Source organism: Sorex araneus, chromosome 1 (genome assembly GCF_027595985.1).
Source record: "Sorex araneus isolate mSorAra2 chromosome 1, mSorAra2.pri, whole genome shotgun sequence".
NCBI lineage: Eukaryota > Metazoa > Chordata > Mammalia > Eulipotyphla > Soricidae > Sorex > Sorex araneus.
Genome location: NC_073302.1, coordinates 2,640,676 through 2,663,653, shown reverse-complemented (window position 1 = coordinate 2,663,653; position 22,978 = coordinate 2,640,676). Strand labels below are relative to the sequence as shown.

The window sequence follows — 22,978 nt, the reverse complement described above, 5'->3', positions numbered from 1 at the left end:
CTTGGCATATGCATTTGGGGGCCGACTTGAATCAGTCTTGAGATAGAAGGGGCTCCCTTGCCTGTCTTAATGGGTCCCTGGCGGGGGCCAAAGCTAGGGCGCTGTCCCAGCAGTGAGGGCACTCACAGACTCTGCACGCACACACCCGCTCCTGCTAGCTGCAGGTGCGTTCCCAGTAGCTGCACACACGTGTCCCGAGAGCCACTGTGGCTGCCTTGTGCCCTCCAGACCAAGAGCCCCAGGGCCGCGGCCGGGGTGAGGTTTCCTAGCGGGCCTGGAGGAACTCGGCCTTAGAGAAGTCGGCTCCATCTCATTTGAGAAGACAGGAAGGGCCCGGGGTGTCCCTAGGCGGGGCGGCTAGACACCATGCGCAGGGGACTGAGTTATGGTGTGAGACCTTGATTTGGTAGCTCCTCTGTGGGTCCCTTTTTCTTTGGGGATGAGCCGGGACCGCCTGGCTTCAGCATCGTTACCGGAGTGTGAGAGGAGTCCGGTGTCCCTCATTTCACGTTGGCCAGTAATTGTCTTGCAGAGGCACATGGACTGGTTTCCCCAGCCCCGCTGCTCTGAGAGCTGCAGGGTCCCCTCTCTGTGTTAAACCCCCCCCCCCCCATGCACCCTGGGTGCAGAGTACAAGTGCTGACTGTGAGGGCTGCTCGGTGTTCCCCCAGGGGATGGTCCCATAGTCCCAGCTGTTTCCAGGGGCCTCTGGATATCTCAGGAACCGGATCTTGTGAGCCCACGGAGACCATACCTTGCTGTCCCGCCTACTCCAGGGCCTTGTTCCGCCTCTCCCCGGCCCGAGCCCCCAGCAGGCCCCCGCTCCCTGCCCCGGGCCTGTCCCTTGCCCAGCAGCCTTGATTAGCCCTGGCCCCTTCACTTCTCACATTGTTTTCTATTTTTGGTGAGTGAGGGAGTCCCTTGACCTTCAGAACCTCATGTGATTCCTCCCCCACCCCTCTTTCCTCTCCCCTTTGCCCCCTTTCAATTTCCAGATGTGACAAGCTGGAGGGAGGGCGGTGGGCGAAACATAGTCTCTGCCACGTCTCTGAGCGCCTCCCCCACTGAGCTGGGCATCAGGAACTCGAGTGCGGGAGACGGAGCCCCCTCCTCGGCATGCACCAGCGGTTCTAAGGACCCCTCTCTCCGCCCGGCTCAGCCTGTCCGCAGAGGGGCTTCACTGTTCACGGGGAATGTGTACCACCCACCTACATACCATGACATGCTTCCTGCCTTTGTAAGTCTCCGGAGTGTGCATTTCTGTCACGTCCAGCCTGGCCTGCTCCAGGGTCGAGTGCCCACTGTGGGGTCTCCCTCCCGGCCCTGATACCCTCATGTGGAGGGGCCCGTGAATTTTGCATTTTCTCTCCCCCTCTTCAGATTTTAAGGCCCCCTGATTTCCTTCCCTGTGATGTGGCTATTATTTTATTCTTACTCTTTAGGCAAAGGAAAGGCAGGCAGCCCCACTCCCCACCCGCCCTGACATGAGTGCCCTAGTATTCTCATATTTTCTCACAGACAGCGGGAAGAAAGTGGGGGATTTGGTGGCAGGATTAATTGGGGGAACCCTAAGACTTTAACTTTTTTTTTTTCCACTTCGGAAACAAATTCTAATGTGACTGGTGCTTCAAGATGGCCCATTGCCAGAAAACCCTGTTCATTGATGCTGTGTTTCAGATGTGCTCGCCACAGCCATCAGAGAACCAGGGTACAGTGGAACGAGGATCTTTCCCCCTTCCTCAACTCCGCCTTGAACCCCGTGTTCCTTTTAGACAGTTCCAGATGAATGACCAAGATGGGTAAGGCCCCTGCTTCCCGGGCACACGCAGTGCTGAACCAGCTGCAGGCTGTGGAGAGCACAGCAGCCAGAGCCTCATCCCGGGCGGGCTGGGCCGGGCGGGCACCATGCTTCCGCATCCCTAGTCCTGGCCCGGGTGATCCCTGTGTCTGTCCCGGGGGCCTGGCACTGAGCACACCCCCTGCAGAGGAGGAGCCCCCCGTGATGGCTTCACTGTAAACCGAGACAGTGGAGCCCTTAGAGCGCTCGCTCAGTCGGAGATTCAGGCTCAGTGCTGGACACTGCGGGGTCCCTCGTTCCGCCGGGAGTGACCACCAGGCACAGACAGTGCCTCTAAGCGCCATCAGACAAAAACCCCAAACCACAGGCGGCACAGCTGGGCCGGTGCTGGGGACCTGGTTCTGGAACAGGGCTGGGATCTGCTCCTGCTCGTGTCTGGCACTGAGCCCGCCCCTCTGTGTGCCCCCAGGAAGGAAGGCCGACCGGGGCTGACCCGGCCGGTGCGCCCGCTGCGGCAGCTGGTCGAGCGTGCACCCCGGCCCACCATCATCAACGCCGAGAACCTGAAGGGCCTCGATGACCTGGACACGGATGCCGATGACGGCTGGGCAGGTGGGTGAGCCCACGGTTCTGGGGCGCGCAGGCTGGGAGACCCCCAGCCTGCTGTGTCCCTGATGCCTGGCAGCAGGGCGCCCCCCTCCCTGCCCGGTGTGCAGCCTGCGCGTCTGGTCTTGACGTTAGGGCTTCCCGGAGGACAGTTTCTCGCGGAAAGCTCCCCAGCCGCAGGGGGCGCGCTTCCGCTGAGCCTGGGCCCCAGGGAGGGGAAAGGCGCTCACTTCCTGGGCCGCAGTGTTGGGTCGGTTCCGGTAGGCATCTGGCCACACCCAGTGGTGCTCAGGAGCCATCCCCAGCTCAGTGCTTGGGGTCACTCCCGGGAGTCCTCCGGGGACCGTGAGGTGCCGGGGTCTGAACCCAGGCCTGCTGTGTGCAAGCAGCCCTCAGTCCCGGCGAAGGGACACTCATGTCCCCTGCCCTTCAAATCGGAGAACTCCCTCCCCATCACTTTCCAGGAAGTGCCTGCCCCCCCCACCCCCCCGCTGCCCCTGGCCGCTTTGCCTGAGGGACAGAGCAGCAGACGCGTCCCCCCTCTGAGGGGCTCTCTCCAGTGCCGAGCTGCCCTGATCTGCCAGCACGAAGCTTCCGCTGGGCACAGTTGCCTCCCTCCTGTGCGGGTGCCGAGGGGGCTGTGCTCTGAGCAGCCGCCCCAGTCTCGTTCCTGCGCCTGTGCCGCTTGCTCGGCTGCCTGCAGGGTGTGTGAGAAGGGCCACGTTTTCATGTTAGTTTTTTAATTTTAGCCGTTGTGGTGGGTGTGGGGGGAGCTCGGTGCTCCTGTGTGCCTTCTGCCGATGACTAACGCTCAGCACCTCTGCCTGCTGCTCTCTGGCGCCTCCGACGCCTGATTTGCTTAGCAGGGGGAGGGGACCACGTCAGCCTCTCCGAGGCTTACTCCTGACTCGGCGCAGGGATCATGCCTGGCAGGCTTGGGGACCCATATGGGGTGCCGGAGATCGAACCCGTGTCAGCCATGTGCCAGGCAGATACCTTCCCTGCTGCGCCGTGGCTCCGGCCCCTGCTTTGTTTTCAGTTGGGTGGCAGGAAGCAACCCATTTGCTGCGGGTATTTCGGAAGCGTTTCTTCCTGTTACCACTTTTTCAGTGTTGGGTTTGTTAAGCTTTTATTTCTGATGATGTTCGGTTGACTAGATTAGTAAATCAAACTCATGAGCCTGCATTTTCTGGTTTTTGTTTCCGTGTCCCATCTAAAATCCCTTGTCTTTCCCCTGGTGGTAAAGCTGGTTGCTTGTCTTTTATTGTTTTCTCTAATCATTTGGGGTCTCTGGCTCCCATTCAGCCCGTGGCTGTCAGGCGGGAGCAGGGCTCCTCTGACGGCGTCCTGCGGGGCTGCGCTGAGGCCGGGGGCGCCGCTGTTCCTTCCATGGACCGGCCTCTGTCCAGGCACCTGTGCCGGTTCCCTTCTGACTCTGGGTGACGTCCTTTGTTTCTCAGCTGTGGGGGTGGGGGTGGGGTCGTTCCCAGTTGTGTGCAGGGGCTGTTCTCTGCTCAGTGCTCAGGATTGAGCTGGGATCCCATAAGCTCCCCACCACCTCGCAGCTCCCCTGCCCTTCCTGCCGTGGGTGGCCTTCAGAGGGTTGAAGTGTGTTCAGTTTCTGCATCCCTGATTCAAGGGGGACATCAGAGCCCCTACATGAAGTGGGTGGAAGGACCTGGTATTTGGGGACTTTGTTTTGTTTTGGGGCCACACCCAGCAGCGCTCAGGGTTACTCCTGGCTCTGCGCTCAGGCAACACTCACGGTGGGACTCGGGGGATCCTGTGGGATGCTGGAGACTGAACCCACATCGTCTGTGGGCCAGGCAAATGCCCTCTCCACTGTCACTCTGGCTCCCCTAGCAGTGCTCTAGACCGTTTGTGGCGCGAGGGTTGAATCGGAGTCGGTTGTGAGCACAGCAAGTGCTTTAAGCCTTCTGCCATCTTTCTGATCCTGAAGGTTTTTTTTCCAAATGTGAATTTGCATCCTTGGATAAACCTTTACCTTTCTAGCTGCTCCAGTTCAGTGTGCTGCTATTAATGTCCTTTCGCAACGGTGATGATGACACTACACCGGTCTGTAAATTTTCTGTTAATATCTTTTGAGGTTTCGTATCAGGTTATACTGGGCTCATTTGATGAGTTGGAAAATATTCCTTCTCTAATTCCTAAAAGCATTTCAATAAGATTGATGTTTGTTCTTTCAAAGCAGTTTGGCACTGGAATTTCCTTTGTGGAGGGAGACACGGACAGTAGATCTGATGTCCCTTGGCTGGAGAGATGGCTAAAAGTGTGTGAGGGGCTGGAGCGATAGCACAGCGGGTAGGGCATTTGCCTTGCACGCGGCCGACCCGGGTTCAAATCCCAGCATCCCATATGGTCCCCTGAGCACAGCCAGGGGTAATTCCTGAGTGCAGAGCCAGGAGTAACCCCTGTGCATCGCCAGGTGTGACCCAAAAAAGGAAAAAAATAAAATAAAATAAAATAAAAGTGTGTGAGGCCTGGGTTCAGTCCCCGGCACGGCCAAAGAAAACCAAAAAATCTGTTGGTTGTGTGGGCTTGCTTGTGTGACCCTCTCTGTCCTCTGTATATTTTGGGGTCTGTAGTGAGCCTTCTTCACGTCTGTGAAGCTGGTAATTAGTCGTTACTTTCTTCTTTTGCTTCTGACAGAGGTTTGTTCATTTCTGTTTACCTGCACGGAGAGCCAATATTTGTGTCTCTTGTGGTTTGTTTTCTATTTCATTGTTCCATGCCTCTTAATTGTTGGGGCTTTTAGATTTCTGACTTGCCTTCATTATTGCTGGACACATACTCCTGTTCTTTTCAACTCCATTGTTTTGATAAGTCCTTTGATCTTGTGATATTTGCTTTGTGTCCAGGATATGGTCAGCCTGGGTGCTGTCCCCTGGGTGTGTGTCCTGCAGTGACAGGGGTTGTTGGGTCTGCAGGCCTTCCTGTGGTGAGGGGGCCGTAAGAGCCCCCTGTGGGCACTCATGTGAGCTGTCAACCGCTCACTGGAAGGTGGGGTGCTGACTCCCACTCCAACTCGGGATTGGCATTTCTCTTTCATCCGGGGTTTTGTGTCCCTTTTGTGTGTGTGTGTGTGAGGGGGCACACCTGGTGATGCTCAGGAGTCACTCCTGTTGGGCTCAGAGGACCATATGGGATGCTGGGGATTGAGCTCCCCGGTTGGCTGTGTGCGTGGTGTGTGCCCTCCCTTGCTGTCCTGTCTTTCTGACCCTTCCTTGTGCTGCAGACACCCTTGTTTGTGCTCAGGCCTTTCTGCTCCCTCTGTGCTTAGGCTCACTCCTGGCAGTGCTCAAGGGAATGTATGCGGTGCCACGGGGCAAACCAGGCTGTATAATAATGAGGACAGAGCCTTCTCCCCTGTCCCATCTTTCTGGCCTGGATAAAGCAGCGTTTTTTTGCTTGTTTTTGCTTTGGGGCCAGACTTGGTGATACTTGAGCATTATTCCTGCCTCTGCACTCAGGGATCACTTCTGGCAGGCTCAGGGGACCATTTGGGGTGCTGGGGTTGAGCTCAGGTTGGCTGCATACAAGACAAAACCCCTCCCCAGTATTTCTCTGGCCCCAAAGAACCTTCCATTTCTTTTTTCATTTATTTTGAATGTAAGGTTTGAACCCAGGACCTCAACCTCAAACATGCAAGAAAAGTGCTCGGCCTATACCCCCGGGCCTATATTATATAAGGGGTGGTGGTGGTGGTGTGTGTGTGTGTGTGTGTGTGTGTGTGTATTCCCATACTGTTGTTTCTGCTTCTCACTTTATTTCATTTTATGTTTTCACAGCTTGTCTGGTTTTTCCAGTCGTCTGTGTCTGTACTTGTGTTTTGTTGGGGGCGGGGTGGGGGATGCGGGTGTTGAGCCCACCTGTGGTGCTCAAGGTTCACTCCCGACTATGAGCTCAGGGATCACACCTGGTGGGACTTGGGGACTCTGGGGTGCCAGGGATCAAACCTGGGTCAGCCGCGCGCTAGGCCAGCCCCTTCCCCAGGGTCCTCTCGCTCCGGCCCCTTGTGCGTGTGTTTTGGTGCTCGTCAGATGGGCAGCGGACAGCAGCGCTGACCTTGGCAGTGGGATTGGCCTTTCTGTTGCAGTTTCTGTTCTTTGGCAGGGTGAGGAGGGATCCAAAGCAGAGCTCAGGCCTCGCTTGGTGCCGGAGACTGAACCTGGTCTGTGCCGACCTTGTTGCTATCTCCCCGGCCACGGCTTCAATTTCTTGATACTGCATTAAGAAATTTCTATGACACAAAATTCACCCCTTTAAAAAATCTACAGTTTGTGGGGCTGGAGCAATAGCACAGCGGGGAGGGCATTTGCCTTGCACCGGCCGACCCAGGTTCGAGTCCCAGCATCTCATGGTCCCCCGAGCACCACCAAGAGTAATTCCTGAGTGCAGAGCCAGGAGTGACCCCTGAGCATCGCCGGGTGTGACCCAAAAAGAAAAAAACAATCTAAAATTTGTTGGCTTTAGTATATTCTGTAGTATTTTCAGCCATCGTTGGTACCCAGCTTTCTACCCTGTCACTCACAGACAGACCCTGTTTCCGTTTGTGGTCGTGCTCGTTGGTGCTGCCACCATACTGATGGCCTCGGACAGGTCACATAAGGGTGACCGAGAGTGTTCGTTCTCTCTCTCTCTCTCTCTCTCTCTCTCACACACACACACACACACACACACACACACACACACACACACACACACACATTTTGATTTTTGGTGCTCAGGGGTTACTCCTGGCTCTGCACTCAGGAATCATTCCTAGTAGTGCTCGGGGGACCGTGTGGCAGGCTGGGGGTCAGACCCTGATGTGCTCGGGCAAGGCCCGCGCCCTCCCTGCTATGTTGCTGCTCTGGCCCAGTACTCATTCTTTTCTGTGGTCCGGCAGGATTGGAGCACTGTGTCATTGTGCACTGTCTGCCAGGCTTTAGGACACTGTCCTGGGAGTGTTCTGGGCAGGGGGACAGCGTGTCCGAGCCCCTGGAGAAACTCTCTGCTCGCTGTAGTGGGGCCTGGCGCTCGTGGCACAGGTGGCGGTCTCATCTTCCTTCTGCCTCGCTCCCGCTCTAGGCCTGCACGAGGAAGTGGACTATTCTGAGAAGCTGAAGTTCAGCGATGATGAAGAGGAGGAGGAGGTGGTGAAGGATGGACGGCCAAAATGGTAAGGAGCCGGGGAGCTGCAGAGCCGCACACTTGGGCTGTCCGAGCGCCCGGGCCTGTGCATCTCCGAGGTGCCCTGGCAGGTCTATTCCATGGCGACGAGGAGAGCAAGGAGCTATGCCAGGTCTTCCTGCAGGCCTGGCGCTGCCTCTGTGCCCCGCTTGCCCCCCAGTGGGTGTCGGCTGCCCGTCCTGCGGATTGCTTCCCGGGGTCGTTGCCAGATGGCCCAGGAGCCAAGCGTGATTGTATCCTCGGGTGCCGCTTGCCCTTGTGCTTCAAGGTCACTGGGACAGGACATGTGAGAGGACAGCCTGTGCTTGGGGGTGGCACACTCAGCATGAGTGCTGGGCCCAGAGCATCCTCCGTGGGGGGGCACTGGGTTTATCAGGTTTGGCTTTTTTTGTTTTTGTTTTGCTTTTGGGGTCACACCCGGCGATGCACAGGGGTTACTCCTGGCTCTGCACTCAGGAATTACTCCTGGCGGTGCTCAGGGAACCATATGGGATGCTGGGAATCGAACCTGGGTCGGCCACGTGCAAGGCAAATGTCCTACCCGCTGTGCTATCACTCCAGCCCTTATTTGTTTTTTTTGTTTTTGATTTTTCGGACACAACCAGCAATGCTTAGGGCTGACTCCTGGCTCTGTGCTCAAGGATCACTCCTAACAGTGTTCAGGGGACCCTATGGGATGTCAGGGATCAAACCCTGGGTCAGCTTAATGCAAGGCAAGTGCTCTCCCTGCTGTACTATCGCTTTGGCCCTCTCTGGATTTTGTTTGTTTTGGGGGCCACACCCGCAGTGCTCAGGGGTAATTACTCCTGGCTCTGCACTCAGGAATTTCAGGATACCATATTGGATCCCAGGAATTGAATCCAGGTCCACCGAGTGCAAAGCGAGCTCCCTGCCCTCTGTACTGTCTCCCTGGCTCCTTTTCTGTCTGTCTGGGAGACTCATTCTCTCACAAGCCCCCGTGTAGCTCGACCATCTCTTTTCCATGATGCCAGGGACTGCGGCTCGCCCTTCCCTGCCTGTGCTGACTCCTGGGGCCGGTGGGGCTGCCCATGTGCAGTACTCAGCGTGCGTCAGACCTTTGCACAGTCTCGTGATGCAGACTCAGGCGTGGCTCTGCCTGCGGGGCACCTGCCCGTCTGAGACCCCCGGGCCTTGCCAGGGGGTGTGCAGAGGAGCACAGCCCAGCCCTTGTGCGCACGGAGCCCTCCCGGCGCGTGTCGGAGTCCCACTCTCCATTCTGCGCCTTGTGCTCCATTCCAGCCCTCTGGTGAGGCAGCCTTTGCTATTTTGAGGAGACTGAATTGAGCACAGAGCAGAGCTGATGTCAGGAGGGGCCCCTGGTGTGGGAGTGCTGGGACGGATCCCGGAGCCGCTCCCCAGCCTCGCCCTGGTGCGCTTCCCACGGCGGGAAGCAGGAGGAGGAGTGGAGGCGAGACAGCCCCCCCCTCCCCCAGCACAGTGCCTTCAGGGGTGGCCTGGCCACTGGCACTGGCGCTTGGCCATTGGACTTCCCTGCCACGTCCATCCCGGGCCCTCCGTAGGAGCAGCGGCTGGGTGGCCCCTCACTTGTGTGCTGCGGGGACACTGATAGCAGTCCATTTCTCCTAGGGACGGCTGGGAGCCTGGACGGCAGCGGCAGCTGTCCATGAGCTCTGCGGACAGTGCTGACACCAAGCGTGCCCACGAGGATGGGAAGGACTGGGGCGATGCTGCAGGTGTGACCCGGCTCATCCGGAAGATGCCAGAGCCTCAGCCACCTTCTAGGAAGCTTCATGGCTGGGCGTCGGGCCCTGACTGCCAGGTACTCACGCACGGGGGGTGGGAGGGTGGACCGAGGCACACATGGGCACTGGGCTTAGGGTGGCCTCGCGTGCGTGGCCAGGGCAGAAGCTCTTAGAGCTCATAGCAACCGAGCCAGCTTCAGGGCCCTTCTTGTAAGGAGTGGGAGAGTCGCAGCCTGGGGCAGGTATGAAGAGTCTGTCCTGAGCCCGCGGGCCTCTCCCCACAGAGGCGGCACTCCTGCTCCCAGCCCAAGTGCTCGTCTTTCCACAGGCTCCCAGGTGTCTCTGCATCCGGGTTGTGGCTGCCTCCTGCTGCCCAGCTCTGCTGTCTGTCCTGTTCCTGTTAGCCTGATACTGAGGGTGGGAAAGAGTCCCGTGACCTTGTGGAATGTGCTTCAGATCAGCTTGGCCCAGTGCTTGTCCGTGATCAGGTTCAGGGCTTGCTTTCTGGCCGGAGTTCTGGGAAGTGCTCCCTGACCCTACAGGCCGGGGCTCTGCTCTGCTCTCTGCAGCCCCTGGGCGCCTGCGTGTGTGCTCCCTGGTGGGACGGGTGGAGCCGTGTGGCGGGAAGGTGGCCTTGAGCTTTAAATATCCTGTTTGTTTTGTTTTTTTTTTGTTGGTTTTTTTTTTTTTTTTGCTTTTTTTTTTGGGGGGGGTCACACCTGGCATTGCTCAGGGGTTATTCCTGGCTCATGCACTCAGGAATTACTCCTGGCGGTGCTCGGGGGACCATATGGGATATTGGGAATCAAACCCGGGTCGGCCACATGCAAGGCAAACGGCCTTCCCGCTGTGCTGTTGTTCTAGCCCTGAATATCCTTTTTTTATCTGACTGCTTACTGATTTCTCTATCAGTGAGTTGTCAGTTTTTTTTTCTTTTTGCTTTGGGTCACACCCAGCGATGCACAGGGGTTACTCCTGGCTCACTCAGGAATTACTCCTGGCGGTGCTCGGGGGACCATATGGAATATTGGGAATCGAACCCGGGTCGGCCGCGTGCAAGGCAAACACCCTACTCGCTGTGCTGTCGCTCCAGCCCCGAGTTGTCAATTGTTGTTGGAAGCTTAGACCACTTTGGCCCCCAAATCACCTCTTAGGATGTTCTGGTCACGTGTGCTGTGGGAGAGGTGGGGGATACTGTGGCTACACACGCACCCCGCCTTACCATTCTGAGATGTCTGTGTGTTCCTGCACGGCCCAGCTCCAGGCCCACAGAAGCTGTCTCCTGTCTTCCCTGACCTGCTGGATATTGAGTATTGCCCCCTGGTGACTCTAGTATCCCCACTCACTGGGGCAGTCCCCTGTCTGGGACAGGCCCCCACACACCTACCCGGGAGGACCCGCACCTCTTGGTTGAGCCATCTCTGCTCTGAGGTGTTGGTTGGGACAACCCCACCGTGGGCACACAACCTGCCTGCCCCGTGTGGGGCTCAGGTCTCCCTTGAATTGTCTCCTTCGAGACTCGCCTTGTGGGGCAGAGACTGGGGCAGGAAAGTTGTTAGTCTGCAGACTTGTGCCACCACTGGCCACTTGCAGTGCCCTGCACTTTCCAGAGACACCCCCCACGTTGCGTCTTCTCAGATGAAAAGGCCCTTTATGTTCAAGCTTTTACTGGATCCAAATCATGCGCCAAGTGTGGAACTAGAGTGAGGAGGCACAAATGGAACAAAATTGAGATAATGCTACTCCTGGAAATTACCCTGCAATTAACTCAGATTGTCATCCTGTGTCCGGGTTACTTGTATTCAGGAGGTTTTCCTCTGATCTGCTGATAGCAGCATCTGCTGATAGCAGCGTCGCAAGTTAACTGTCTTTAGTTCACAGAGATAAAATCTTTTTAATTGTGTGCATTTTTTTTTTTTGGCTTTTTGGGTCACACCTGGCGATACTCAGGGGTTACTCCTGGCTCTGCACTCAGGAATCACTCCTGGTGGTGCTCGGGGGACCATAAGATGCTGGGAATCGAACCCGGGTCGGCCGCGTGCAAGGCAAACGCCCTACCTGCTGTGCTATCGCTCCAGCCCCCAAATTTCTGCAGAGACTGTTGCCCTGCAGATCTGTGAGCAGTTCCTCTGTGAGGTGCAGCTAACTCAGGCAGGTTAGTAGGGGGACAACTGTCCTCACAAGGCCCAGACCCTTTGGCTCTGCTCTCCTCCTAGGCAGGGCTGTCTCCATCGGTGCTTGCCGGGAGGACCGGCAGTGCAGGGCTCCGGCCAAAGTGCTCTCTCGTGTGTTGGCCCTGATTCTGCTGGTCCTCACCTGGGGAAGTGTGAAATTCAGGTTCCTCTGCCAGGTAGCAAGGGACACCGGGGTACAAGGACCGCGTACATGCCAGCTGTGAGATGGCACCGACACTAGTGGCAGAAACACGAGGAGCCCGCAGCCCTGCAAGGTCAAAGGCCCTTCCTGTATCCCCGCCCTGTGAGGGCTGAGGAGAGGCTCTGGGAGAAGCGCGTTGCTCAGGGCACGTGGCGCCCGTCGGTCTGTGGACTCACAGGCAGAGGCGCCCGTGCACCTGAGCAACCAGAGGCAGGGCTGGAGTCAGAATCCAGTGGGGACGGCGCTGTCCTTGCACACAGCCCACCGAGTTTGATCCCCGGCACCCAGTAGGGTCCCCCGAGCCCTGGCCAGGAGCAATCGCTGAACATAGAGGCCAGGCATGAGCCCTGAGCACTGCTGGACGTGGCCCCAAATCGAGGCCCTGAAACTTCCTTGTCTAGTTTTGGACCCCGGTTGGTCCTGCTCAGGGCTGCTCTGGGCCGTGGCTAAAGGTTGTCCAGCAGTGTTCGGGGACCAACCCCGGCAGTACACTCTGAGGGACCGCCAGCTCTGATTTCATTCTCTCGCAGTCCTGTGTCATTGGCATTTCAGCAGTGTGAGCACTGCTTCCGAGCATCAGCAGCCCCGGGGGTGCTGGCCCAGTGCAGTGGAGAGTGAAGCAGAGCCCACCTGGTCCTGCTGCCTCTGCTGGGCTGCCCCGGGTGGCCCCAGGTCCTTGCTCTGACGGTGGGTTGGTGACCAGCTCTCCCTCCTGGCAGAAGCCCTCTGCGGGCAGCATGTTCCGGCAGCAGTCTGCCGAGGACAAGGAGGACAAGCCGCCCCCCCGGCAGAAGTTCATCCAGTCTGAGATGTCCGAGGCCGTGGGCCGGGCCCGCCGGCGCCGGGAGGAGGAGGAGCGGCGCGCACGCGAGGAGAGGCTGGCCGCCTGTGCTGCCAAGCTCAAGCAGCTGGACCAGAAGTGCCGGCAGGCCCAGAAGGCAAGCGAGACCCAGAGGCAGGCGGAGAAGGAGGAGAAGGCGGCCCCGCAGGAGAACGGCCCAGCTGTCCACAAAGGTGGGTGCTAGGGTCAGCCCAGGCAGGTCTGCTCTGCGCACTGGGGTCTCCCCGCTCTTAGTGCGTGGACAGGCAGCATGGTCACAGCACCAGCCCAGCCAGTCGTGTGCTCACTGCCTGTCTCAGCGGCAGGCCTGACCGTGCAGACCTCACTCTGTTCCTGTCCGCACGCTTCTCTGGCGTGACCAGGCTCTCAGGCACTGGGCAGCTTCTTGTTGCAGCAGGCGTACCTGCCAGTGATGGCATCACTGTCGCTGTTTCTGAAGGTGCCAGACAAGGGCCAGACTCCTCCCTGTGAGGGCCAGCTGCTTGTTGGGACGCATGTGCTGGCGCCATGTAAGAGCAGTGGGCTGTCTGAAAGATGGCGCCAGCTCCTGGCATTTCCTTGCGTCAGGAACCTGCCCTGGGCAGAAACAGGATTGATGTTAGCTGATGTTAGCTTTGCTCCCCTGGGGTTCTCCTGGGGCTGTGAGGGTCGTCAGCACCTGCTGACCTGTGGTGCTCCAGTCTCCAAGTGGAGGCTGGGGGCTGCTGGGTGGTGTGCTGGGTGGACCCTGGCCTCTGCCCGGGCCTGGCGTGACCTGCCTGCAGCCTCCACTCATGGCCGCCATGCGACTGCTTTGCCCCGTGCGGCAGTTGAGATTGTGGGTGGCAAATCCACCTTGGTTACACTCGGGGGTGAGAAAGATCAGGGGGCCTGGCACTGCCTGGCTTCCTGGGCACCACCCAGTGTAGCCCTGGTCGTCCAAGCACTGCTGGAGAGGCTCTGAACAGACAGAGGGGGCTGGAGCGATGGCACAGTGGGGAGGGCGTTTGCCTTGCACGCGGCCGACCTGGGTTCGATTTCCAGCATCCCTGAGCACCGCCAGGAGTGATTTCTGAATGCACAGCCAGGAGTAACCCCTGAGCATCGACAGGTGTGACCCAAAAAGAAAAAAACAAAAACAAAACAGACAGAGCTCAACACTTAAAATGTGGCATTTGCATGTCGGAGGCCCATGTTCAGCCCTGGGCACTGCATGGTCCCCTGAGCTCTGCCGCATGTAATCAAACAATCAAAACTAAAACAATTAAAAAGTTGGACTGAGCAAGGAAGGAAGCAAGCAAGCAAGCTAGCTGTCTGGTACTGGTTAATGATTATGTCAGGCGTGCAGTCTGATATTGGCTAATGACAGTGTCAGGTGTTAGTCTGATAGTGGTTAATGATTGTGTTGGCATTCAGTATCTGTCTGATATTGGCTAATGATTATATCAGGCATTCAGCACCTGTCTGGTATTGGTCAGTGATTGTGCCAAGTGACCAGTCTGATACTGGCTAGTGATTATGTCAGGCATTCAGTCCAGTATTGGTTAGTGATCGTGTCAGGCATTTAATCTGATACTGACTAATGAGCCATAGTCAGTATGGCTTTCTAGGGCAGGCACTTATGCGTGAGGTAAGACACTTGCTTTGCACAAGGCTGACCCCTAGGACACCGTGGCCCCCCAAAAAAACACCAGGAGTGACCCTGAATACAGCCTTGTCTGCCATTGGCACCCACACCCTGCCTGGCATTTTGCACTGCCGGGCACGCCTGCGGCATAAACAGGGCCCTGGGAATCTCATTTCTCAAGAGGCCCTCCAGGGTGCACTAGGGCACCGCCACATTTGCTCTGTCCTTCGGGCGGCGGAGTGTCCACTGGGGGTCAGCCCAAGGTGATGATGGCGATGGGGGTGCCGGGATCTCGCAGGCCGTGCCAGGGCCTGCACGCCAGCTGCGAGGGCCAACTGTCAGCAGAGAAGTGTTTGCCGTGATGCGGGAATGCTGTGAGCTTACTGGGCCCTTTCTCTGCTCATGTGCCCCCCAGGCCCCCCCGAGTCCCCTGCCCAGGATGTCCCCAGCGCACTTTCTGAAGAAGCCCCTGCAGCGCCTCCAGCTGTGGCTCAGAGCGGCAGCGGGGAGGCCGGCCCCCGGGAGGCAGGCTCGCCTGCCCAGGAGCCCAGCAAGTACCAGAAGTCCCTTCCGCCCCGCTTCCAGCGCCAGCAGCAGCAGCAGGTAAGGGTGGGGACCCTCTCGCGCCTGCCCCCTCCCAGGGGAGCCCCCTCACCCTGGCACCCTCTGATGGGCTTTCCTGGCACCTCTGGCCATGGCAAGGGAAGAGTGTGTCCACTCCGAACTGCTCCCTCTGATCCAGGACCCCATCACGTGTAACGAGGACGAGTCAATTGGGATGTGGTTTCCCGACCCCACTGTACTGCCACCTTTGTCCCATCTCTGTTGAGGTCAGAGGCCTCGTCCATCTTAGCAGCCCTGGAGATGGTCTGGGGCGGCCTTGGGCAGCAGAAAGTGTCTACTGCTGGGATGGATGAGGCACGTGGACCCCACAGTCCAATGGGTCACAGATGTTCCCCCTGGCTGGGGGGCCGACACAGGGCTCCGCCTCTCGTCCCGGACTCTTGAGCCTTCCCAGCCTTGTTTTTGGGCAGAGGCCCTGGGTAGCATCCTGGGAGCTGTCAGCACGCCCCGTACCCTCGTCCCAGCAGACGTTCCTGTCCCTAGTGTTTCCTGCCCTGTGGCTGTCTTGGGTGTGAGACTTACTCCAGAGCTGGAGGCCCACAGTGGCCACCGTCCGGGGAGTACGGACAGCAGCAGGTGTCCGGCCCAGGCTGCTTGGGCTGGGAGGGCTGCAGTGCCCCTCAGCGGGCCTGGGGTGCTCTTCCAGGGAGGCTGTGGGGCTCCTCCTTTTGTCCTCAGGGGGCCCAAGGTTGTGGCACCTGCCTTGAGCCCAGTCACATAGACTCTTATTCTGTGTGCTCTGTGTGTGGGTTAGGGACGCAGCCGTTGGCATGTACCTTGCCTGGTAGACTGTGGCAAGGCTACCCTGGAGCCTGGCGTGTGATGTGTTTGGGTAAGTTAGAGTCAGCCATCGTTCACAGCAACCCCCTTAGCTCACAGAGGATCTCAGTGTGTGGGGAGCAGGGCAGAGGGTTGCGGGGAGCACGGAGGTGCAGTACACACAAGGAACATGTGTTTCGCTGCTGTAACTCAGGAGCGAGCGTGGAGGCGGCCCAGAGTCCCAGTTTTGGGGATGGAGCCGGGTGGCCCAGCAGTGGGAAGGCCTGGGGCAGTTGTGCCTGGTGCCAGGTCCCCAGGGCGTATGTGACCTTGTGAGCCCAGAGCTTTGGAGAATGCTGGGACCCATGTGCTGTGGGTACATGTTCAGACGATTCCGGGCGAGTCCAGCATGCCTGGGTGCTGGGCGAAGAGGGCGGCAGTGGGCAGACCATGCCTGTCTCTGAGAAGGGGCGACCTGCAGTGTCCTGGCGGGGGCTGCCAGCCCTCCGGGGGTCACCGTGGAGCTGGCCCCCGGGGGCCGTGTCTCCCCCGGGCAGGTCTCGGGCCTGTGCCCTGATGTCCCTGTCTGCTGTTCCCCCAGGAGCAACTGTACAAGATGCAGCACTGGCAGCCCATGTACCCGCCGCCCTCCCACCCGCAGCGCCCCTTCTACCCGCACCACCCGCAGATGTTGGGCTTCGACCCCCGCTGGATGATGATGCCCTCCTACATGGACCCACGCATCCCCCCCGCGCGCACCCCCGTGGATTTCTACCCCTCGGCCTTGCACCCTTCAGGTAAGCACCTGGGTGCCAGTCCCGCCTCTGACAGAACTCTACCCTTTTGGATGTGAGCAGCGGGACCCACAGCTTCTGCGCCAGGCACATCTGCCGTGGCTGCCTCCTGCTGTTTGGGTCGTCCCTTCCTCCTCCTCCGTCAGTCTCTCCCAAGTTCGCTGTCCTTTTTAAAAAGCCACTTTTTGCTGTTTTTGTTTTGTTTGGGGACCACACCATGATGTGTGATGCTTAAGGGTTACCCCTGGCTCTGCACTCAAATTATTCCTGGGGGTGTTCAGGGATCCTATGGGATTGACTCTTACCCACTCCAGCCCTGTGGCTTCTACATGTTTGAATATACCACTTTTTTTTTTTTTTTTTTTATTTGGGTCACACTCAGGGATGCTCAGGGATGACTCCTGCCTGGCTTGGTGCTCAGGAATTACTCCTGGCGGTGCTTGGGGGACCATAAGGGATGCTGGGGATCGAACCTGGGTCGGCCACATGCAAGGCAAACGCCCTCCCCACTATACTATCGCTTCAGCCCTGATACCACTTTGTTTTAATATTGCACAATTCTAAATATTTATCTGCCTTTGTTTTTCCCCCCTTTGGGGATATTTGGGACAAACCCAGAGGTGCTCAGGGGTCCCTCCTGGCAGTGCACAGGGGCCATATATGGAGTGGGGGACTAAGCTGGGCAAGTGCCTTAGCCCCTGTTTCTGTCTCGCCGGCCCCCAGTTTGGGGCAAGTGATAAGATTTTCATTGAGACTTAGGACATGTGAGGGGGGAGAGAGGAAGTGTGTGCTCAAGAGAGAACACGTGGAGTAGAGAGAGAGGTGCAGAAACAAGCATCGAGATACATATTCTCGAGAGAGTGCACGTGAGGAGAAGCCGGTCTTTAAGGGGTCCCCCGAAGCAGAGCTGGGGAAGACCCTTCACCATTCTCAGGGATCCTGAGCCTGGTGTCTCAGTAGTGCTCAGGAGGGTGATGTGGTCTGCAGTACAGGGGGCCGAGTGCTGGCAGGCTTGAGCCCACCTGCCGGGCTCCAGCCCCTGGCGCTGCCTCCCGGGCCCTTTGATCGTTTTTGAGGACCACGTTGAAAGCATCCAGTAAGGCTTCTGGCGTGGCTCTCGTTTCTGCTGCAGCTGCTTTGCAGACAGATCCTGCGGTGTGTGGACCGCAGCTCAGGGCTCAGCCAGCGCTTCCTGCGTGTGACAGCTCCAGGCATGCCGGGGTTTTCAGGCAGGAAGAGCCACTCGCCCCAGCGGGTCTCCCTGGCCGCTCTGTTGATGGCCCCACTCAGGGTTCTGGGTGTCCGTGAGACTCTCTGGGAAGGCTGCTCTGTGGTCCTGGGGTCTGTGCTTTTCTTCCTTTCTTGGCAGTGACAGGGATCTAACCCAGGGCCTCACACATGTCAGGCAGGCGCTCTTCTGCTGAGCTGCGTCCCCGGCCCTGGTTTTGGTTTTTGTTCTTTAGACACCCCGTTGCTTTTTGTCAACCTTAAGGTCACTTGAAGAGGTGATGTATTTTCCAGATAGAGGCTGTTAGGTAAATTTAGCTTGCTAATCGAGTTACTCAGATTTCTGTATCATGATTGTTTTTCCACTCAACCATTTACCAGATGTGTTAGAATCAGTCTCTGCTCATGGCTTTGTTGGATCTAATTGCCATGTTTTGCTTTATCTGGAACCAACAGGTTTGGAACCAATGAGCTTCCTGTGGCATTCTCTGTGCTCTTGGTTGCTGGGTCCGCTTTCTTCCGTTTGTCTCTCCAATACCTTCCCCGCCCCCTCGCCCCCAGCCTATTCCTGCCTGCCTCTCTGTGCTCTTCTCTGGGGCGTTCATCCCGTTGGACTGCCTTTCCCTGCTCTGGAGACCCTGGCTCCACTGAGTGTGGCTGTAGTCCCGGCCTTCTGCTCTCCTGTTGTCTTTTGAGTCACGTGAGGTGTTTGGGGCCAAGGCCCAGCTCAGTGCTGGGGGCCACTTCTCATCACTGTGGCGACCAAGCTGGGGCTTCTGCTTTCGCATGTGTCCCCAGGACTGATGAAGCCAGTGGTGCCCAAGACCCCCGGGGCGGCTCTGGCGTGTGCCCCACCCTCTGAGAATCGCCCAGGCCCTAGTTTTTTCTTCTCTGTACTTTTCTCCCTCATTTTGGATCCAGATTTTCCTGTTTATTTCTACTTCTAATGTACGAAATGCAGCATTTTGTTCTTTATCTTCTTTTGTGCTCATGTGTTTTTATCTGGTGTTCAGGCCACACCAAGCAGTGGTCCTGGCCCTTCCTTCCTCAGTGCTCTGGGGCCAGTCCCAGCAGTGCTCGGGGATCAACCATATGAGTGTAGGGATTGAACCAGTCTTCTTGCTGGCGAGACACGCAGAGAGAAAAACAGAGCCTGGGGCTCTCTCTCTGGCCTTGGCCACACTCATTTCTAATTTGCACCCTTGACCTGAGGCTAATCAGTATCTTCGACCTGGCCTTAACCATATCCTTGGTCCTGGTGCGCGGCTGGAACCAAGGCCATCCATGCCCGGCCCCTGCTCCGGCCTTCCTTCTGCACACTGCCCCTTCTCATGCCCGCCGACCCCGTCAGTCACTGCCACTGCCCTTGTCTGACCCGCTTCTGCGGGCTCTGCATCTTTTCCCACCCGGCTGCTTCCCCTCCTTGGTGAGGCCCTGCCAGGACAGGTGTGGAAGCTGCGTCTCTTGCCCGCCGGCCATGCCTCCCGCCCCACACTTCCCTCCCTGCGACCCCTCACCAGCGGGGAGCTCTGCTGGCCTCTGCTCTCTCAGCCATGCCAGTGAGCGTGTCTGGCAGTTTCGGGAATGAGCCGACCACGGCTGTTCCTCCCTTCTTTCTGTCTAGCTGTGTTTCATCGACTCTGCTTCATCTTCCTGGCCAGTGAGTTTAGGTTTCAGTGCCGAGACACCCCTACGTAGATGTGTGGGGGAGGAGCTTGGGCTGTTCCTGGCTCTGTGCTCAGGGGCCCCTTGGGGGCCACACATGGTGCAGGGGAGCACACCTGTGTCACCTTGTGAAGGGCAAGTGCCGTACCCCGTGCCTTCTCTCCAGTCCTCTAGTGACTGTGTTACTACAGTCCCCTCATAGTGTGTTTTTGTTGTGGATTTGTTTGGGGCTTTCCTTTTCTTACGCCTCTCTGTGCTCAGGGGTCACTCTCCTGGTGGTGCCTGTGGCCGTCTAGTAGCAGGGGTCAAACCTGGAGGGCCTTGAAAGCATGCACGCAGCCCAAGGCCGTGAGTTTTGGAGAGGGTTTTGTCCCTTGTCCAGGGTTGAGCACCCAGGTCAGAGCTATGGTCCCAGCTCCCCGGGGCCTCCCCCAGGTCTCTGGAGCGACACCACCCCCCTGGGCAGCTGCTGCGTGGCCTCTGGCGAGTCTGCAGCGGTGTCCAGGGAGCCGTGCAGCTGTGGCAGCTGTCCGCGGTCTCGTGAGAGAGGGCACTGCCTGCCCAGGGTGTGCTCTGGCCGCCGGGCGCAGAGTGGGTTCCAGCGCCAAACCCTCCACCCACATAGACGGAGGCCCGCCAGACCGTCACCGCCTGACCCCCCAGTGGCTGTTAGCACAGAGGTGGGGTGCCCAGGTCAAATAGCCAGTAGAACCGGGTACCTTTCTCTGCAGGTCCTTGTCATGGCCTCGCCAACACCGCTGTGGGCGGGGGTGCTCCCCTCCTAACCCAAACCACGGGTCCCATGCGCCCCCACCCATGCTGGAGCACCCTTGAGGGGAGGCAGGATAGCGCGCTGTGTGTGGGCGGGGGTTGCTGCCCTCCGAGCGGGGTGACAGCGAGGCCTTCTTTGCTGTCCCCAGGACTGATGAAGCCCATGATGCCCCAAGACCCCCTGGGCGGCTCTGGCTGCTGCTCTGAGGAGCAGAGCTGTGGGCCCCCTCTCCAAGACAGAAAAGTGGCCTCCCTCGACCCCGGCCCCGTGTGGAGCCCTGAGGCCTACATGGCTCTGCAGGGCGAGGGCTACTCGCTGCCCCACCCGAAGCCCGGCGACGCCTTGGCTATGGACATGCATGTCAGGTGAGACGGCTCGGCCCGCGGATGCACACCCGCAGGAAGAACGTGCCCGTCCTGCGGGCCCCGGGGTGAGCGTGCGCGCAGGATGGCGTGAGTGCTTGTGTGAGAGGCTCTTCCCTGCTGCAGGACTGCAGGGGCAGGCGCAGGGGCGGGCGGCCACGCAGGGCAGGGGGTCCCTTCCCGTGACCGTGAAGCCAGCTGGCCCTGCCGGCCCAGCCCCAGCCTCTCCGCCGACGCCCAGCTCCAGCATGCTCTCGGCTCCCGAGGATGCCCAGCTGCTCTCTGTCTCCGGGGGGCCAGCTGAGGCCCCCAGCAGCCCAGCGCTGCCGTCTTCGCTCTGGACTCCAGGGGCCGCCGACCAGCCCGTGGCCCTGCAGCTCTGAGACCTGCTCAAAGATAGAGCCAGTGTTGGTGCTTAGGTGTTTTTTCTTTTTCTTTGGAATTTTTTCTTTTTTTTTTTTTCTTTTTAAGAACTGAGCTCTGTGTTCAGCATGGAAACCAGGAACCAGGCTCCAATCCCATTGACTGCTTTTTCTGGTTCCTTTTCAGGAATGAAAGCTCTTACTCTGCCTCACCCGGAAGGTCCGGGGGCGTAAGTGCCCGGCGCGATCTCCTTGAGGACAGAGGGGAGGAGTACTTGAGCGCTTTTGCCAAGAAGGCCCCCGCAGACTTTGACAGCTGTGTCTCTTCTCAAAGAATAGGCCAGGAGCTTTTGTTTCCACCCCAAGAGAATGTTCAGGAAGCAGGTGCTCCTGGGGCTCTCAGCCCAGACCTCAGGTGTTCCCCCCTGGAGCCTGACTTTCCCCCCACTGAGAAAAAGCCAGAGTATAGCAGTTGGGATGTTAGCCGCCAGCCCAAGGCCACTGACACAGCCGCCGGCGTGGAGAAGGAGGCGCCCCAGGAGGAGCCGCCCTTTGCTCTCTCCTCCTGGGGGAAGGAGGGGGGCACCCCCAAACAGCCAGCCCTGGAGCCCGCATGGACTCCCGAAGCCGGGGGCGCCAGCAGCCAGCAGCAGGAGCAGCCCAGCCGCCCGCGGAGGTCGGGCCCCGCCAAGAAGCCTGTGCTCAAGGCTCTCAAGGTGGAAGACAAGGAGAGGGAGCTGGAGCGGGCCAAGCCGGAGGCTGGGGAGGAGAGCACCCGCCCGGCCAAGGAGAAGGGCGCGGGCCTGGGCGAGTCGGACGATGACCAGGAGAACGACCCCTCTCTGGCCAACACCCCGTCGTCCCCCGCGGAGGAGCCAGGTGCTGCCCGAGCCTGTCTGGACTCTGAGGAGGAGAAGCCTGCTCGGGGCTGGGAGCCCCGGCCATCCCGGGAGCCCGGCGAGGTGCCCCCGACCAAGAGGAACAACTGGATCTTCATCGACGAGGAGCAGGCCTTTGGAGGCCGAGGGCAGCCCCGCGGCCGCGGCCGGGGCCTCCGAGAGTTCACCTTCCGGGGCCGGCCCGCCGGAGGGGGCCTCTGCAACGGGGGCGTCCTCGGGGCGCGACCCCTCTACAGCAGCAGCCCGAGGAGCAGCCGCGGCCGAGCGCTGCGGGAGGCCAGCCAGCCCGAAGACTTCCCCCGAGCCAAGCCCCGGCGCCGGGTGGCCAGCGAGACACACAGCGAGGGCTCCGAGTACGAGGAGCTCCCGAAGCGGCGGCGGCAGAGGGGCACCGAGGCCGGGCACGAGGGCTCGCTGCTGGAGCGGGAGGATGGCAGTGCCCGCAAGGGCGACTCCCGCGAGTCCTGGCGCTCCAGCAAGGCCTGCCCCGAGGAGCCCTGCGGCCTGGACGCCAAGAGCCGCGGCCCCCGGGCCTTCGGGCGCGCGCTCCCGCCCCGGCTGAGCCACTGCGGCTACACGCGCAGGACCTTCGTGTCCAGGGAGTCCCTGCACTGGCAGAGCAAGAGCACAGGCACCTCCTGGCAGGAGTACGGCAGCCCTGACCCGGGCGGGCCCCGGCGACCCGCCGACAGGGACCACCCCGCAGACTCATACCGACACCTGGACTCGTTTGGGGCCCGGGCGCCGGAGGACAGCCGCCTGGACGAGCGGCGGGCCTTCTTCCCCGAGGAGCCCGGGCCCGATGCAGAGAGCGCCGAGAATCGGCCCTTCAGGAGACGCCGACCCCCGCGCCAGGACAAGCCCCCCCGCTTCAGGCGCCTGCGGCAGGAGCGAGAATCCTCAGGACTGTGGGGGCCCGAGGAAGAGTCCACGCTGCTGGCCGGCCCGTGGCCGGGCCAGCCCAAAGTGTGTCTGGGCAGCAAGAGTGGCGCTGCGGGCCGCAGGTCCCCGGAGCTCGCGTGCCAGAACTCGTCCGACCACGCCAACGAGGAGTGGGAGACGGCCTCGGAGAGCAGCGACTTCAGCGAGCGGCGCGGGCGGCGGGAGGGCCCGGGGGCCGAGGCTGAGCCCCGGCTGGACGGGAGCCCCCCCGGGGCCGGCGTGGCCGAGAAGAAGGAGCTGGCCAAGCGGAGCTTCTCCAGCCAGAGACCCCTGGCGGACAGGCAGAGCCGGAAGCTGGAGCCGGGGGGGTTTGGGGAGAAGGCTGGCAGGCCAGGCGGCGGTGAGACGGCGCCCCGCTTTGAGAGCCAGCAGAGTGGGACGCCCTTGAGAGCCAAAAGGTAAAGCCCGAGCGCGGCCCCAGGGCCCGG

At 59.5% G+C, this 22,978-nt stretch overlaps 1 protein-coding gene across 8 annotated transcripts in view; it reads left to right on the top strand.

Moving 5' to 3' along the window:
- Positions 1-22,978, top strand: part of PRRC2B (proline rich coiled-coil 2B) — a 68,635-nt gene that overhangs the window by 33,851 nt on the left and 11,806 nt on the right. For 7 of the 8 annotated variants that reach the window (XM_055140111.1, XM_055140130.1, XM_055140106.1 and 4 more), the window contains 10 exons: positions 996-1,237; positions 1,678-1,799; positions 2,268-2,410; positions 7,496-7,586; positions 9,206-9,398; positions 12,417-12,711; positions 14,560-14,747; positions 16,129-16,324; positions 20,134-20,350; positions 20,897-22,948. In XM_055140111.1, coding sequence (XP_054996086.1) covers positions 996-1,237; positions 1,678-1,799; positions 2,268-2,410; positions 7,496-7,586; positions 9,206-9,398; positions 12,417-12,711; positions 14,560-14,747; positions 16,129-16,324; positions 20,134-20,350; positions 20,897-22,948 — 3,739 coding nt within the window. The remainder of the gene's footprint in view (positions 1-995; positions 1,238-1,677; positions 1,800-2,267; positions 2,411-7,495; positions 7,587-9,205; positions 9,399-12,416; positions 12,712-14,559; positions 14,748-16,128; positions 16,325-20,133; positions 20,351-20,896; positions 22,949-22,978) is intronic. The other variant, XM_055140141.1, reaches the window with a different exon arrangement.